The 18,870-nt window shown below is 46.6% G+C and overlaps 1 protein-coding gene across 1 annotated transcript; it reads right to left on the bottom strand.

Annotated features, from left to right (window-relative positions):
* Window positions 1-14,641: 14,641 nt before the first annotated feature.
* Window positions 14,642-18,090, bottom strand: RPS21 (ribosomal protein S21). Its single transcript, XM_041478379.1, has 6 exons — window positions 18,023-18,090; window positions 17,424-17,510; window positions 16,727-16,790; window positions 15,636-15,707; window positions 14,867-14,922; window positions 14,642-14,699 (listed from the first exon to the last, which is right to left on the bottom strand). The coding sequence occupies exons 2-6, from the start codon at window positions 17,471-17,473 to the stop codon at window positions 14,690-14,692; spliced, it is 252 nt and encodes an 83-aa protein (XP_041334313.1). The 5' UTR covers window positions 17,474-17,510; window positions 18,023-18,090; the 3' UTR covers window positions 14,642-14,689.
* Between the last annotated feature and the right edge of the window lie 780 nt (window positions 18,091-18,870).

Genomic DNA, 18,870 nt, shown 5'->3' with positions numbered 1-18,870 from the left:
AGAATACAGAAAGTGGTGTCCTGTGTGCTAATGAACACCACACCACGTGCTGAGCTGCTGCTACGTGCACAGGATCCTGTTGGGGCAATGAAGTGCTGTTGTCTCACATTTGCCTCCACAGCTGCTCCTCCTTGAGTGAATTTGCTGGGAAGGAGCTGTGCAGTCTCAGCCAGGACACAGCCATACCAGGATGAGTGGACTCTAATATTAATTTCTGACTTCTGTCCCCTGGACCAGTTCCTGAAGGGAACATCTCTCCATTCAGCTCAAAGAATCACACTTGTCTGAGTACAAGCTGATCTTTCAGAACACCTGGGGGGAAAAACCACAGCACAGATGGTACAGAAAGGATATTCTCAGCTGCCTCCATTCCCAGCAGTGCAGCTAAACATGAAACATGTGAGCAGGTGAAGTCAGAGCACACGGGCAGACACTGTCTGTCATCAACACAGCACAAATGGCCCCCTACAATTAAAAGCACAGGCTCTGTCTGGTTCTGGCATCATTAATTTCTGATAGCTGCTGCCATGCAAGATGCTGTAGGTGAAACTAAACCTGGAAAGCCATCACAATATATCACTTTTATCCCAATATCTGAAGTGAAAAGTATGCTTCTGCTGGAATGTGACAATTTAAGTGTTGTTCCTGTCAATCTCCAAAAGCATTTGCAGTCACACTGAGCTGCCCAAACTTCTTTGCTCCATTTGAAAATTTATGAGTAATAAAAGCAGTGTTAGGTGGTGAGCAGAGGGGACAGGTGATGCTGAAATGAATTAGCATATGAAATCTTGGGGACTTCTCTGTTCCTCCTCACCCTGCAAGCACCTGTCCCTTGGAATATTTTGATATATGTGGTCTTGGTTCAGAAGAACAGAGGCAAGTGGGAACAGCAGGGGAAATGTGGTGTCTGAGCATGCCTGTGCCTGAACAGTGTGGAGCACTGGGGTGGAGGCAGGGAAGAGAATAGGTTCAGAGCCCTGGGGATCCCTGACGGGCAGCCTGCAGAGCCTCTCCTGGGTGATGGTAACCAAACAATTCCCATTACACGGGGAATGGCTTCTCCTCCCTCCCCAGCGCCTCCATCGAGAGCACACTGTGTTCTCAGCCCGTGCACTCCCATCCCCACACACCCTTTTTCCATGTGGGAAGCCTGAGGGCGGCCAAACAAAGGGATTTTTCAAATTTCATGTACTGTAAGTGCCACGGCTACGAACAAGATGAAAAGAGGACCCAGCCTCTCTGTCCTCCCAGTCCCACTCCTGCAGGGGCACTGCCTGTGCCAGTGCAGTTCCACGTCCTTTATCTGTGCAGACAGGGTCCTCAGCTCCCCTTTCAGCCTGCTACATCCAGGATTTAGTTAATCATCCACGGAAAGAACACAGCCCTCTTTGTCAGAGCCCCGCGGGTGTCAAAGGCTCTCCAGGGAAGGGGTGGGCATCGCTTGAAATTATGACACTAACGAGGGTCAAACACTCCTTGTTTCCCTTCCATCAGCCCCGCTGAGCCTGTGCACCCCCGTGGAGAGCCTGCATCTGGAGCAGGGTGCCCACAGAGGGACCCTGCCCACCGTGCCAGGGCTGGGCTCTGGGCATGGGCAGCCTGGAAGAGGTGGCATGTGGCCGAGCACAGGGTGGCTCTGGCTCCCTTCCCCAGCAAGGGACACCTGTGCATGGCACAGAAAACTGGGAGAGGCTGCTGGCCCGCCAGTGACTCCCAGAACTCTGGTCTTGGAGGGAAATGCATGTCAGCAAGGCTGTCACTGAAGCTCTGGCTGTCACTCGTGCCTTGGGTGTATAAAAATCTGCAGCCACATGTGCCTGGCAGCATCCCTCCAGCTCAGAGGGGATGGAGCAATTTGGATTTTCCAAATTTTTGGATTGCTGTCTTGAAAATGGCAGTGTTCTTTCATCCCGTGCCTTCCCAATGCATATATGCCCTCCTTTGTTTTGGGATGAGGCACAAATCCTTCAGGAACAGAGTGGGGTTTGATGGAAACCCCATCAGCCTCTTCTCAACCAACTACACCATGACAGCTCCTTAGCTCAATGTCTTCTTGAAAACTTAATTATTTTGCCTGCTACACTGCAGCAACTCAAGCAACAATTTCTAGAAGTGCCTCCTTTGGGACTGAACCTCAGTACAGCCCAAACCACACCACAAATGCTGCCCACATTTCTCGTGTTCAATCACAAATCTTAAGGAAAGCCCAAGATATGGTGGCCGGAGGTGAAGCCACAGTGGGCATGGTGACACCAGAGTTGTGTCCACTCCCAGAACAGTGTTTTCAGTCTCAGGAATGAGGACTGAGGTTGTGTTGGTGGTGTTGGTGGTGGGCTGGTGACTGAGCACAGCCTGCCCTGCGTGGGCCAACCCACTGTCATCCCAGGACCTACAGCAGCCAGAAGAAATGTGCGTGGGCAGAATTCCTGCATCCGCAACTGGCCTCAAAAATCAGATAATACCATGGGAAAATGCAGGGATGACCCTTGGGGAAGCAATCCTGTATCCCCAACAGCCTTTTGAGAGTGGCTCTAAAGCTGTCACCACTGCACGTAATGCCCCCGGGTTTCAGCAAATGCTGAATTGTTTGAGAGCTGAATCCCAAACAAACTGCCTGGATCTGAGCAATTAGAGAGAAAAATAAGTATATTCTACCAGCCAACTGCTTAATTATCGAGGGTATTAAGCACAGCATGCAGCTAATAGCAAAGCTTTGGATTTTCAGGACAAGCCTTTCTCCCTGCTCTGTTTGTTGGAAAGAATCTGAGAAATAACAGGATCAGGACTCATTCCCAGCACTACCACCCCTACTGTGGGATGAGATGGAAATGCCACTGTTCTGGGTACAAACTCTTTGCCGTGCTCCCAAGGGAAAGGGTGGACTTTTAAGAATTGGGCAAGATTCCCATGATGGAGAGAATTCCCTTGGTAGGTTTGTACTGCCCTGTGACCATAGTTGGCTTTCTGTCGTTCCCTGAGCCCTGGGATGGGCAGGGCAGAGGATTTGGTGGTGTGGAAGAGGGCAGAGCCCTGCGAGCTCCGGGGGATCTCACACTCCTCTGGCACTGGAAGCCCTGCAGGGGGATAATGCTGTCACTGAGGATGAGCCCCCTGGCACTGCTGACACAGCGTTTCTTTTCAAATGTAAACACTTGTTCCTGGTCCAAGAAAGCATTTCACACTGCCCAGCCCAAACATTTTAATAAAAACCTTCCTCTCCCTGAGTCTTGCTTAAGAATCTCAATTTAATTTCCACTAAGTTAATGAACTATAGTGTTTGCTATCTTCACTTTGCTTTCTGGACTGTCTTTGGAGTGGTTCTAAGTTTTTCCCTACAGATTTCATGAGAAGAAATACAGCTTTTTTAAAAAAATGCAAGAGGAAAAGGAAGCTAGCAGTAAAACATCTGATACTGCAAGACATGATAAAATCAGGGGAGCTGGCAGAGCTGGCAGGCTGCCCTCTCCTCCTCCAGCCCTGGCCTATGTCCCTTTGTGAATTGGCCTTTGTTTGCCACAGATTCACTCTAGCGGTTTCTCACACCAGAAATTAAGCCCTATTTTATCCAAACCTGGCCCAGAGGGCCTCTGGCTCCCAGCCAGAACATACAGAGCATTTCTTTTTATTTGCTCTTCTTTTCTCAGTCTCTCTCAATGCAGGGTACTGCTATTATTATTATTATCATTATTATTATTTTTAATCTTGCATTTCACTGACTAAAGTGCTTACATTCATGTTGATACATTTGTTTTGTGGTGCCTTTGGGGTCACAAGGAAGCACAAATTATTCTGGATTGGATGGGAGCTGGGAAAAGCTGAGGAGAAAACCAGGATATTATCAGGCATTCCTTTGGTACTGACACACTGCTATCAGCCTGGTGATGATTCAGAGCTGGGAGGGAGGGAAATGGCGTTTGGATAAAACGAGATGGGCTGTGATGTGCCTGAGGAGGGCTGGGGAGCAGGCTGCTACCAGCAGGGCCGTGCTGTGTGTGGTGGCACCGGCTCCTGTCACAGCCCAGGGCTCAGCCAGGCTGTCCCTGGGCACAGCACCGCCACTTCCCTCAGTGCCACGCTGCAAACCTACAGGAGAACAGCACCAGGGGGCTGCTCTCAGCACAAACCCTGCATTCCAGGAGGGAGACACATGCCTGGCAGCAGCACCAGTCCCTCCAGAGCTCTGCCAGATGTGGCACCTGCAGCATCTGCAGCCCGGAGCAGCCAGCCAGGGCAGAGCTCTGTGTCTGTGCTGCGGGGGCTCCCCAGGGGCTGCTCCTCTCCTGCTGCACATCCCTGGCTCTGGCTCTGCTCCCAGGGGCTCCCAGGCTGCTGCTGCACACCAGCACCTTGCCAGGGGCAGGCAGGAGCCCTGGAGTGTGTTGCTGGTGCCCTGAGAAGGAGGGAAACATCAGGTGAGGAATCTCTAAGTGGAGGCTGGCTGAGCAAAGCTAAAGCTGCCCTCTCAGCTGGGTGTAAAAGTGGCTTTAAAAAGGGGTGAAAATCTGCATCTGAGAGACAGTGAATTCTGACAATGAATCCAAGCATGGAGGTTTGAGAGCAGAGACCTTTCAGCAGCTCACAGATGCTGCCACCTTCCTAATTCACAGGGTTTGGGGAAAGCAGTGCCCACGGGGTCAGGAGCATCTCAGAAGTCACTGACTGTCCCCTGCAAGCTCCTGTGGCCCTCAGGGATGCCAGCACCTTGCTCTGCCTCTGGCCTATCCCTCTGGCTCTGCTTGGTCACAGACCACAAGATGTAGGGTGAGATCTCTAATGGGGGAGAATGAAAGAATCAAATGGGGAAATATTAGAGGACTGTAGGACAAAAAAGGTTTTCTTGACATCTTACAGATTTTCTTTGCCATCCTCCTGTTATCTCAGTTCCTTCTTCATATCTGGTTTCCATTTCCACCTTCCAATTCTCTTTCCTGATCCTAGAGATCTGACTGTGTGCAGGCTGTTTCCAACAGATAACTGGCTCCCCCCAACACTAACTGAGCCCTTTCCCTTCCTTCTGTCCCACCCTGAGATGAGATCTTGTGCAATTGTCTGCGTTTTACCCCCAAGGGCTATCTGCCTTCGTCTGATAAGACCTGGACCCTGTAAACGTTTGCTGAAAAGCATGGAAAAAATAACTGCATCTACCACGACCTCAAGCAGGTCAGAGAACAGTCTTTATCCAAATCTGGAGTCGACTGTCTCCTTAAATCAGTTTAAACTGAAATGAGATCCATTCCTCCCTCATTCCCTATGCAAGTCAGCTGTAATCACCGGACCCTGAGTCTTGCACAGGCTGGAGAGCAGAGTGTGCCTCTGACAGGAGTGCTGGGCAATTTATCACAGCAGATTACACTCGAGGGTGCTCATGTGACTGGGATTTAACAGTCAATTAAATAACACCAACACTTCTAACAAAGGAGCTGGGGTTAAGGAAGGACTCCAAAATGACTCCTTTTCCTTCCTGGCTCTGATGCCAACGCTGGGAATCTCCCTGTTATTAACCCAGATGTTCAATTAAAGCTGACCGGAACAAATGAAATTGCTCTGAAATGTCCCTGCAGTGGGAGTCAGACAGCAAGTCTGCCCCTGAGGCACTTTGTAGGAAGCTGTCCCATGTCTTGGACTTTATCAGAAGGACTCCAGCCATGTGTTTAGTGCAAGTGATTACGCTGCTGCTGCTCAGGCCATTTCCAAGGAGCAGACAGGGAAGTGCTGCTTCTTGTCAGGATTAGCCAGTGCCAGACAGGGCAGATGAACACGGTGCTGCTGGTTCAGAAGGACACATCCAGCTGCCCACACATTTACCAGAACACGTGGCAGTGCAGTGCTTGCACAGTGAGCTCAATGTCTGGGCCCCAGAGAGCACATAAATACACAAAACTCTCCCTTCCCCATCTCTTCCAGCAGGCAGCAGTGCCTCCCTCCAGATCTCTTATGGATTTCCTTGAAATTCCCCCCAAGTCCCGAGCACCTCAGTCTTGCCAGATGTTCCCTCCCTCCTCTCCCACTGCTCCTGAACGTGCCCATTGCTCCTGCAGTTATCCTGCTTATCCCTCCTTACAAGCAGACTCACTCCCAAGGCTCAGGTATCTCCTGCTCTGCTGGTACCAACTCCAGTCCCACATTTCTCTGCTCTTTATCTAACTACCAAGCCACTCTGTCTCTCCTCACACAGCTGTGGAGCATCCCCTGCACCTTCCAAAACTGCAGCAGGACACACACAGGCTCATGGTCTCAGCATTCACGTGAGCAGCTCCTTTCAGGACAGCAAGAAAAGCTTGCTGCTGTGTTCACCTTTCACTAACCAACATTGCATCTGTTCTTATATTCCAGTAGCTTTTTGCAAGAGTAAAGAAAAAAAATTTTTGCGGTGCTTTTTTTGCTCATTTTATCGATTTTCTTCCCCTAAATGCTGCTTCCCAGGGCTGTTCTTTGGGAATCCCTCTTTGCACTGGGTCACCCCTGCAGCCAGAGCTGTGGCAGCACTGGGCCTTAGCACACAACAACCCTTCTGCCTGGGCACAAATGGCATATTTAGAGGTTACCTGATAAATAGAAGGACACAGCTTTTGTGACACAGGTTTCCTCACCACACCAGCCAGGAAGGGGCTGTCACACTCTTGTGAAACTGGCCAAAATGCTGAATTTTTTCCCATGGCAAAAGAAACAACCTTCCCTATTCCATACTCTATCTCTCTCATGGGGTGAATCCAGAGTTTTGTTTTATAGGTTCCTCTAAAGCATCAGAGCTGTTCCCAGTATCCTGTTCTGGACAATTCGTCCCAGCAGTGTAGGACATGGTGCTTTCCTAAAAGACTATTTTATAAGGTCACTTCATCATCTGGTCCCTGTTCCACGAGGTCATTCAAAAGTCACAACACTGGAGCCAAAATCCCCTTATGCTCATTTTGGTGTATTGGAAACTACCAGAATGTTTGCTGGAAGAGACAAAATGTGGCTGAAATAAATCCACAGATTTTCCCCTAATAGACTTGCTAGAATAATATTGAGGTCATGACTCCCCCTCACTCCTCATAATTGCTGCAGCACAGCCCTAAAAATACAAATATTTTTTTCATGTATCAGGAAGGAGTTGTTGAGAAATGTCTTGAAGCACATGAATGTCAGCCTGATATTTTACTTGGGAGCTCTTTGACAGGATGCTCATTTTCTCACATCTACATCATTCTTTAACACCAAATCCACACCTTGCATGAAGAAGCTGTTGGATTTTTTCCAAACAGTAAATGTATATTTTCTACCTTGTTCGTATTAGGATGTAGTACCTACAAAAACCAAATTAATGCTTGAGGTAAAACTAGAATTAAGAGACAAGACCATGGTGTGGTCTTGTGTCCTTCTCCTCAGATAATCTCCATCTGCAGTGGCAGGGATGACACAGAGGGTGACAGTGACCAGAGAGGGTGGTGCTATCCGTGTGTTTGTGCTTCAGAAAGGGTAGGGCCATCAGGTGTCTATTTACAGCTCCCAGGAGAGACACTGACATTGTGTCTTAACAAAGACTTCATATTCCACCAGACACTTGAAGCTCAGACCCAAAAGCCAACACTTAAACAAGTTCCCTACTTCTGGCGTGTTGTTTTTTTTGCCAATATTTGCTGCTTGAACGATAAGTGACAGCCAAACAGTAATTTGGGCTGTTCATTAGAACATCACCATGATCTGCTCCTTCTGAAGGCACACAGATATTCAGAATTAGAGTCCCACAAATGTTTTCCAGGGAGTGGTGGCTTCTGGGAAGCTGAAGGATAGAATGGAAATTGCTGATCGGAACAAGAAGCTGTGGATCCCTTGAGGGGACACACAAAGCAGCACGGGATGCTGCTGACACTCTGTTTAAATTGGGTGGATTTATGAGCTTTTCTGATAAGAACTGCTATCTGGGGCTGGGATCAGATCCCCGCCTCCGGTGCTGGAATTTCTCTTGGTTTGTTCTGTTCCCAACTCTGAGCACTTCTGGAGAGTGTCCACGTTGTCTCTTGCAAATTCATGAAGATGGGAATCTAAGGCTAATGGTATCCTGTGGGTTGCATTAAAGGCTGCTCTGACCTTAGAGATGCAGGAGGTCTTTAGGCTGGGCAGGAGCAGCAGGAGCAGCCCTGGAGCTCCAGCTTTGTGCCTTGGGCTGGGCTGACAGTGACCAGTCCTTGGTGGGATTTGCACTCCTGGGTGCCAGCTACTGATACCAGCAAGGGCTGACTGAGAGCAGGCTCCCCACGAGCACTGCATTTTGCATTTCAGAGTCTCCAAATGCCAGAGGCATTATCTCAGGCTGCAGAGCATTGTAAATCAGAGTTAATTCTTTCCAGCAGTCAGCTTTGATATGGCCCTCCCTCTCATTACCCACTCCCTAAAGGAAGAAAGAACACTCTAAGGGTCCTACCCCCATAAATGTTCCTGGATTCAAAAAGACAAAAATGACACTATTTTATTTGCATGTCCAGAAAATTGGTGGTGTAAAATTCCCCTGCAGGATAGAGGATAAAACCTGGGGTTAAAAAGTAAATTAACACACCTTCCTCTGGCTCAGCTCTACTGAGTTCATTGCAGATCTTTAAAGTTTATCCTACTTGTATAAGTTATTTACAGAACTATGTCACCTCCTTGTATAAGTTATTTAGAGAACATTTTTTGAGCACGCTTTATATTGATTTAAAGCTTCCTACTTTTTAAAATCACATTCATTTGATAGATGGGTATCTGGTATATGAAGTAGCAGTTGACATGTCTTGCTGAAAACCAACATCACTGCTGGAAGCAGAAATGAGTCTCCTGAGCCTTGGTCCCAGTGCTGCTGTTTTATGTAATGCCTGGGATGCATGCTTTTTGGGAAGCACACCAGGATCAGTTCCCTGCTCTGCAGAAACAAACAGAACTTTTTTTTTTTCTTTTTAAAGGCACTGAAAGTAGTGAAGGCTGAGTAACAGAGCAGACATGAGCCACGAGGTGTCTGATGAAATGACATAGTTTGAGATTTTTACGTAACCACATAGAAAGCTGTGATATGTGCATGAGACTTTCCTGGATATTCAGTGTTTTCAGGGAATTATGACTTGCAGCAGTGAGTCAGCACTGTTTCAAGCGAGGCAAGCATTAACCTTCCTGTCAGGACAGTCTCAGACAAGCTTGAAAAAGCAAAACCACAGACACAGGTGACAAATAATACATTCTGGGAAACAAAAGATCAGCACCTGGGGCCCTAAAACCAAAGCATATCCTTATCAACCATTGAGCCAAGATCAGAAGTGAGCAGTGGCCACAGTGTCACTGGCAGGCAGGCACTTCCACCTGTCCCACACCTGCAAAGCCTCCTGTTTCCTAGACAAGCTCAGCATTTGGCAGAAGGTCAGAAAAAACCTGTAAAATTGTCTCCCTTTAACCTGAAAGGGATTTATCCCTACTGTGGTCACACTTGTACCCCTCTCCAAGAAGGCTGCTGGGATGTTAATTCCCTGTACAATGAAAAGGGCCAAAGTTTGGCTGTGTTACCTCCTGCAGGAGGATGCAGGCTCTCCAAAGGCAGTGTCACCATGTGCTGGCTTCCCAGCCAGATGAGCTCTGTGCACAGTGATCAAGCTCCCTCTCAGGTAATATACATCCCAGCCTGAAAGCTGCTTCCTCCCCCTCCCTTTGTAGTCCGTGTTTTAATCAGCACCATCTGGGATTAGCTTCCTTTTATTTGCTTATTTTTGGGTACAGGCAGTCTTAGATCCTCAGATTTTGGTCAGCCTGCCTGGAAACTCTTCAAAGTTTGGGATTACCAGCTCATGTGCTGGAGACTGGGATAGGGATTCCAGGCACTTGGGAGCAGACACAAGACAGGAACAAAAGTGACCCATCAGCAGACACTGAACTCAGCTGCAGCATCAACTTTTTAAGGTTATTTTCTCAGCACAGCTGGCTTGGGGGCTGTTCTGTCACACATCCACGCTTGGCTGAGTGATCCAGCACAAACGACCCCATTTTCCCAGGAATGCAGAGGGAGTTTGCTGTGAGCATGGCTCCACTGGCCACAACAGCAATCAGGCGTGTAAATCCCTTTCTTTTAGCCTCAAACTGGTCAAAGGGAGAATTAAATCCCCAGCCTTTCTAGCCCTTGTAGGGGAAAGAACTGAATGAAGCAGGGACAAGCAGCAAGTAATGATCTCTGCCACCTCCCCTGTGCACTACCCAATTTATTTTGAAGTGCTATTTTTGTTCAGCCTCAGACATTTGAAACATTTTGCCTGGAGCAGGAAATATCACATTTCCCAGCTCGATGAGCAACCTGCACAGAGTTGTGCTAAACACTTTATGAAAATGCTGTTCTGTAAAAGAAAACAGGTGGTATTTTAGCATTTTTGCTCAATCTGACTTACCTGACAGGCACTGCAGGTCATGAGAGGGAGACAGCCTGAGTGATTTCACATCAGGGCACCAGTGCATTGTATTTTGGTATTGATGGATGGATGGATCAAGGTGCTTGTCTGGGCTCTGGTGCCCCATGAAAAGAGCAAAAAGATTATTGTGCTTAGAGCCAGATAAGCAGCACCTTAATTTTGATGGATGTGTTGTGTCCCAGCACACAGCTTACAGCTCACCAAAATGCAAGTGTGACTCTCACTTCTATCCCTGCAGAAACCCCCAGTCAATGCCCCACAAGCCTTGGCTCCCTGCACAAGGATTGTCCTCCACCCTCTTGGAAGAGCACCTGAATGAACAGAAAATGAATGTACAGCTCTGGGGCTCCCCCGATCTGCAGCCTAATCCTGGTGCTATCAATCCAGTTCTGTTTTAATAAGCAATAAATGGATTTTCCTGTTTTGCTCATGATGGTAGTTGGTAAGTGACCTCCCTGCTGTCACCCATGTGTTTTTCCACCCTGTTTTCTGCCCTGTTGTGGAGGGGGAGAGGGGAGCAGATGGGTGGGCACTGGCAGCTGGCCATGGTCAGCCCAGGACTGCAAACAGCAGCCAAAGGGGCCCCAATCCTCAGCAGAACAGGCACAACCTGCTCTGCTCCATGGTCCCAGCCCTGTAGAAACAAGCCATGGAACAGGATTTGTTAACACATTTGTGAAGTTTGCTCATTTGTTAACACGCTCAGGTGTGTACATTGCAAAATACACTTGGTTCAGCCTGGTCACAGTAGTTTTACTCATTATCAGCTATCTGAAAATAGATGTTAAAATAATACCTTTTCATAATAATTTATTAAAAAAATTAATCCGACACTGACCTTATCAATTGTTCTTAATTCTTAAAATCTCAGTACCTGTAGTTCCTGCTGAGGATTTAGCCAAGCAGAATTTCTGTCTGATGTTGAACAAAAGTGTGTTTCCTAGCAGAAAAAAAAAAAAAAAAGCCTAATTAATTTTCTTTGTTTTTTTTCCATGGTTGATTAGTCCAACATACAGGGAAGCTGCCTCCGTAGGGATGCCTCAATACAAACAGCCATAAATGAATTAACTAAAATCAAAACCTCCCCTTAACCTGCTCAAAGTAACATTTGCAGCAGAGGTGTATTTATCTCTGTTTTACTCAGAGTGACAGCAATTGAACAAAACAGGAGCTGGGAATAGACAGCTCTCCATAACAGCCAAGTGGAAAACAGAACTGCTGCCAAATCCAGTGGAACTAGATTATCTCAGGGCTCTAGGTGGGCTTTCAGCAGCCTCCAGCACCAGCACGTGCTTTGGGAAAATAAACAACATCCCACAGAGCTGTCCCAGGTTCCCTTCTGCAGGGAGCACTGCTGAGTCAGCTCTGCTCCAAATGCTGGGACACACATGGAGCAAAAGGAGAGCCTTTTTATTGTCCTTTTTTCACTCCTCCCGAGTCTCAGTCTCCTCTGAGCAGAGACCCACGAGCAGTGCCAGGGGAGCACTTTTGGCAGGGCTGTGCCTGTCTGGCACCTGGAGCTGTCACCTCTGTGCCAGGGTGACAGGAGCAGCTCCTAACCCAGGCTCTGATCACAGCAGGCTCACAGCTGAGACCACTGCGACAGCTTTTTAGCATCGTGGAGTTCATTAGAAGAATGTCAAGGCTTAAAAAGAAAAATCATTATTATGAGACTTCTACAAGCTCCTACCAAGCCCCCAGGTGTTTTCAGGAGTTTCAGGCTCTTGTCTGAGCAGCAGATTTTGGTTGAAGACACTAAAATAGCCCCAGTGAAATCAGATGTCTTTAGGATGCCACTGCCAAGTCCTCGTAAGTAACAGCAAAGAATTTCACGACTTGGTGCAATGTAACCATGTAAGGGCAACTCTGTCCATCTTGTACAGTAGAGTACAGTTCATTCCCTTTCATGGCCCTCAAGCATCTGAACTATTCCTGTTCCAGGAAAACAAAGACCATTTTACATCACAATACTAGAAAATGCAACTGAAAGTGGATTTTTAAAGGGACACATGTCCCCCTTTGACAGGATTTTGCAGGAATTTTGGTAGGACTCACACGCAGTCGTGCTGGTGATGATGATGTGAACTTCAGGAAGCCTTTAGCACAGCACTAATCCATTCCCAAGTGAACTGTTTCAGCATATGGCACCATTAACATTTCATATTTTGACAAGAAATTAATGAGAGAATAATTTGCTTCAATTTTTTTTAACATTCCAAAAACCAAATGGCAACAATCAGTGTTACAAAGCACAGAACTTTTTAAATTACAACATAATCCTTAAATACTCAAACTAAAAGTGTAAATTTGGGTCAGCTCTATACTAATGGGGTTGCACTGCTTAAAAAGACATCTGAGAGACCTCAAGTTCATCTTGAACTTTTAAGCTGTCAGTTTGCTCTGCCTTATGGAGGAATTCCACTGAAATCCACATGGATGAACAGAGTCTCAGGGGATTAGGAACAAGCCAACAATATTTAAACTCTTTGGTAAACCAGGCATTTATCAGCAGCAAACAGTTAAGGGTTTTATTTAAAGTTCTACCCTAATGCGAAGGCAGAAGCAGCTAATTTAAGATATGTCAGAAAAAAACATCAAGTCAAATTAAAACTTATCTCCTCTTACTGTGTACAAAAGAAAGTAATAAGGATTGGACATAAGCCAAGCTGAAATCTCTCGTTTGAAGACTGTATTTTTCTTTCCAGAAAATGTTTTCACAGATTTATCTCCTGGAAAAATGAATTATTTCTAAGAGAATCACAACATTGTCATCCCTCCTCCCCCTTTTTTTATAGTGCATCTTTCATGGTTAACTTAGATGTCAGAAGAAAATAGCTCAAAAATAAAGTATGGATTAACTTCCCCCTAGCTCTAGTATTTAAAAGGTTTCTCTCATGTGCTTTGTGTATTAAGTTCAACATGAACCAAACTTTTTGGCTTTTTTAGCCAAGTTCCTCCCTACTTGCAACACCCAGGAGTTCATATTTTACAAGTTCTATCAGCTTAGAGTAGTAGTAAATTCAAGTGTAATCACTGGGAATGGAGACTGTGCAGCCAGAGATGTTTCAGGTTATGGCTCTGCTAATAAAGGCTCTCAGCCTGTTGAGTTTTGATTCTCTGCTGCAACTGCTCCTGGAATAAAGGTTTAGTTATGGACTTCATTGTATCTATACAGTAGCTTACACTCTAAATCCTAATTTATTATTTGCATGAAACTTTGTTAAAATTACTAAAATAAAAAAAAAAAACAACAAAACACACACTGTTAACTCCACATTAACATGGCCTGATTTGCTCTGCCAATATTCAGTAGGTACCCATGGTGCCAAAAGAGGACCCTCCAAACAAACATGCTGCATTTTGTCACATCTGAGAATACAGGTAAGATACCACACGTGGGTAGTCCAGCCATTCTTAGTCCAGAGGCAACAGCATCCCTGTTCCAGGCTGTGCTGAAGCTGAGCCTCATTTCCCACGTGCACCCACAGTAATGGCAAACAAGTCAGAAATAAAGCACATGGTGACCCCTCTCAATGGTGACAGCTTGCAGCATCAACAGGAAAGCATCACCAAACAGCCTCTGCCACTTGGAAGAGCTCTGGGAGGGCCCGTGCAGAGATCTGAGGATGGACAACTGCAGATGTTAACCCAGAGATGACCACAAGAAGGGAAGTGTCATCTGGATGAACCTCTGAGAATGTGCAGATCAGGATACACCGCCAGGACAGGCCCTGTGTAGTTGTGGGTATTGTGGAACTGGTAAAATGCAGCTGACGGGGAAATTTTTCATGCAAGTCATACCCTATTAACCTTATTTTATAACCCAAACCCATACAGGACATTTATTTAAGTGATAATCACAAAGTGACAAATAAACCTGCTGTGTGCAAACAAAATCTACCAACACAAAAGCAGCATCTGGAAGAAAGGACAGACCCTTTCTTGAATCCTAACAAGAAGAATTCCCTCAATTTTTCCAGTGAAAAAGCAGCAAGCTCAGTTAGATTGCTACATTGCAAGTGTTCTATTACAGATGCAAAACTTATTAAATCTGGAAAAGAACAATGACAGCGAAGCCAAGAACAAAGTGGAAATCCTTGACTCTGGCACTGCTTTACAAGCTGATTTAAGAACTCACAGTGAGAATCTGTATATTCTTAAGACACATTTCCAAGTCTTTCAAGACTAACAATAATAAACCCACTTGTGTTTATGACTTAAACAAAAGACACAGCACAATGTAGTTTTGAACTGTTTATTTCACATGTCCCATACCGGAGTTTCTTCAGTTAAAAGTTCCTACAAGAAAATGAAATAAACATTGTTACAAATCAGTTTGCTTCAACAGCTCAAGTAAATATCTTTGACCAACCATAAATGCAATGTACAGATTGTCATCCTCAAAGCTGGATTTGGGAATGGAAGTTCCCCCTGCAGGAGTTAGAGGGTAAGATAAACATACGTACTTGGACACAATTCCATCATTTTTTGCCAGACGCAAAATGGAGTCATCTGATTCACCCTGTAAAGAGAAAAGGAAATATTCTCAAGTATCCAAATAATTGCTGACACATGTGGAAGAAAGGCAGCTGCAGCAGTTAGAGCAGATTAGTGTTTTTAAAATAAACTGTTACTTTTTTGTCATCCTTAAGGGCAATTCCTTACCTTTAAGGATGACAAAAAAGTAATAAAAAATGTAAATGTATATATAAAATAAAATATGCATATATAATGCATACTTAATATAAAAAATATGCATTTGCAGGAACAACATATATTTATGGATAAGTGGACTTGTGATGAACTCCTCATTTTAAAGTCAAGGTGGTATCACCTCCAGTAATTATAAACAACAGATAAAAGCCAGAATTAGTACCTTGATACACATTCTTAAAAGAAAATAATTTGTATACTTTATTTTGAAAAAAACAACAAACATCTCCAGAAGAAATTGATTATTCCAAGCAATCCAAGGCCCTGGCACAAGGAAGCTGTGGCTGCCTCATCCCTGGAAGTGTCCAAGGCCAGGCTGGACAGGGCTCGGAGCACCCTGGGACAGCGGAAGGTGTCTCTGCCCACGGGAGGGATGGAACGAGATGATCTTTAAGGTCCCTCCAAACCAAACGTTTCCGTGAGTCTGTGAATTGGTTTACACACTCCACAGAGTGTTTTCAGGGCCAGACACCCAGCTCACCAGTGACCAGTGACCAGAAGCAGCAGCACAGTAATGCTCACCATTCTCCGGATGGGGCCGCAGATGGCGTAAGTCTTGAACTGGCCGTTCACCCTGCCTGTCACCTTGTCCACCTGCAATCACAGCCAAGCTTTACCAGGTTTTACACTCTCACAGCACACTTGCCAAGCACCCCGAGTTAAAAACTGCAGAGAAGTACTTGCAGTGTTGAGAAAATAAACCTCAGAATCTCAAGGCAAACAGTGGAGTTAGAAAGTCAACAACAATGATCTTTGCACAGCAGATTTGTAACTACACAGTGCAGCCATAAAATGTACTGGGTCACACAGACTGACAAGAAATGGTAGCTAAAAGAAATGAAAATTGAGTTCTGAAGAAATGGAAAAGCTCTGAGTAAAGTAGATTTTCCTGCCTTTACTCTTTTTTTTGTTTTGTTTTGTTTCTTTTAACTGAGGTCATATAATGGAAAATTGAACTGAAGGGGGAAAGGGACAGAATTGGTACATGGGTAGGAAAATGTCCAAGCTGAGAAATAAATTGTCTCACTTCCTTAAGCTGCTGAGAAATTTAACAGGAAAAACACTAGAAGATATAAATCATGGATTTAAACAGGGTAGTGAACCCTGTCATACCAGGTGGGTTCATTTCCATGTTCTGCTAATCTCTGATCCTTTGAAAACAAGGAATAGGGATCACTGAAGGAAGTAAACATGAACAGAAAAGTACCTGCCTTAACAATTACAGGAACTACAGGGTGGTTTTTTAAAGTTTTTTTTTTTTTGTAAGATAACTCAGGCGACTCAGATTTTTAGAAGATGTGGGGATGTGGTCTCCCATTCAAGAACCAAATCAAGCTGTGTAGCTCATAAGCTACAGGAACATTCTGTCCACAAAATTCCTGAAAGCTGAATTTAAAAAACAATTGGGGGAAAAAAAACCCCAAACCATGCTACAAGGAGCTTATATTAATTGGAACCCACATGTATTAACTGGGAACCTGCAGGAGTCAATGTCTATTGTGACTTTCTTTACTGAATTACTGAAGATACATCACAAGCTGTTTAATTCTGTAACTTTTATCAAAAGTTTAAAGGTTTAGCTCTCTCATCACATATTCTGTTGATAAACTTACCTCAGAAATGTTTATCTGGATGGAAGCATGATCCTTAGCACCAATGATTCGGTTGCTAGCAGAGCTAAGGAATAAAGCAGGACAGATTTAAACAAAAGGAAACAGGCAGTGACAATGGCAAAGAAAGCCACTAGAGCCAATCCTACAGGCAAATTAAAACTGCACAAGGAATTCAGACAGTAACAGTTTAAGCTTTCATTACTTAGAAGATTAAAATGCAGTTTTAAGTATATTTAAAGAATATTTTCACTTGGTAGCATCACACTTATTAGCCAGTTTTCCCTTCACTTTGGTTTCTATGTGCCCAGTTCACCTCCATGCAGTGTACAGGGCAGTACAGGCCTTCAAAACACACAGAATATTGTTTTCTAAAATGCAAAAATACAGTCATCAAGGTAATTAATAGGATTAGTTTCTAAGCCTTTTTTGTTGACAGCCACTACAGCTGTCAAAGACACTCAGGTTGGGATACTCAGGAATTACAGGCTGTAAAACATATTTGACTTAATCTAATAAAATTCCTACAAGTGGCTTATTTTTAATGACTTTTTAAACTGATAGAAAACTGATTTTTTTTCTCCCCCTACAGATATTTGCTGCTACAAAAAAAGCCCTTCTACACAGGCTGCACAGGTGAGGGCTCCAGGGATGTTTTTGCACCCCTCCTGCCCTGGCTGGCTCCTCAGTCCCTGCTCACCATTTCCGAGGGACATAAAGGTCCACAAACTCCCCGGCGTCGTTCTGCATCTCGTCCTGCTCCTGCTGAGGCACTAAGCACAAACACCTGCAGGAATCACGGAATATCGCCATTTGGGAGGGACTCACAAGGACCATCGAGTCCAAGTGCTGGCCCTGCACAGGCACCCCAGCAACCGCACCCTGGGCATCCCCGGCAGAGCTGTCCCAGCGCTCCCGGAGCTCCGGGGCCGTGCCATGCCCCGGGGAGCCTGGGCAGTGCCTGCTTCCGAGGGAAAACCTTTTCCCAAAACCCACCCTCACCCTCCCTGACTCAGCTCCAGCCTTTCCTTTGGGTCTCGTCGCTGCCCACAGTGCCCAGAGCCGTGAGGTGATGCCGGAGCCCGGCCGGGCCCACACAGCCGAACCTCGCAGGCAGAACCGTCCCCGCCCTCAGCATCGCTCCCGGGGCTCCGCCACCGCTCCCGGCCCCGCCAGAGCCCCCACGGCTCCCGCCGGCCCCGCTCCCATCGCTCCCGCTGCCACGGCTCCCGCCGGCCCCGCTCCCATCGCTCCCGCCGGCCCCGCCGCCTTTCCCGGCCCCGCCGCCATCGCTCCCACCTCACGCGCGGCCGGGAGGAAAGGAAGGGGCGGGGCCGGACGCGGAATTACGTCACAGCCCCGCGAGCACTTCCTGTGCGGCCGCGTGACGTCACGGCGCGGATCAGGGATGGCGCCCGGCCCGGCCCGGCCCTTCAGGGCCGCGGGGCTCGTCCTCGTCCCCCCGGCCAGGGACAGCGCCTCGCTGGGGGCTGCACACCCGAGCGGGCCTCTCGGGTGACATTCCGAACTCACCCGCTCCAGGTGACGCACCCTCGGCAGGGGGTTGGACGGTGTGGGCTCCAGAGGTGCCCGCCATCCTGAGCGCTCTGGGATTGTGAGCAGAGCGGCCCGGAACCCTCACGGAAACCCAGAGGAGCATTCCGAGCTCCTGGGGAGGGCCCCAGCGATGATGAGGCCTCTGGGGCCTCTCTCTCAGGAGGGACTGTGGAGGAGCTGGGCCTGAGAGGAGAGCTCCTCCATCTGTACAAATATCTCCAAGGGCTGGCAGAAAATATTGCTAGACTCTTTGTAGCGGTGCCAAGGAGAAATGGCCATAAACAAAAACAAAAAAAAATCCCACCTGAACTTGATGAATAATTTTCCATTAAGGATGGCAGATCGCTGTCACAGCGCTCGGGACATGGGCAGTCTGTCTCTGGAGACATTTCCAACCCACCTGCACATTCCCGTGTCACCTGCTCCAGGTGACCTGCCTCAGCAGCAGGCTCAGAGGGGATGATCTCCAGAGGGCCCTTCCAACACCACCCATTCTCTTATTCCAAAATGAGACATTTGGTTACAAACCGTGTACCAAAACAGGTTTTATTTCACAGCATCTTAATTTCACGGAAGAAAAAAACAAACAA

Source organism: Pyrgilauda ruficollis, unplaced genomic scaffold, assembly GCF_017590135.1.
Source record: "Pyrgilauda ruficollis isolate IOZ18807 unplaced genomic scaffold, ASM1759013v1 scaffold45, whole genome shotgun sequence".
Classification (NCBI taxonomy): domain Eukaryota; kingdom Metazoa; phylum Chordata; class Aves; order Passeriformes; family Passeridae; genus Pyrgilauda; species Pyrgilauda ruficollis.
This window is presented reverse-complemented; position numbering and strand designations above follow the sequence as displayed.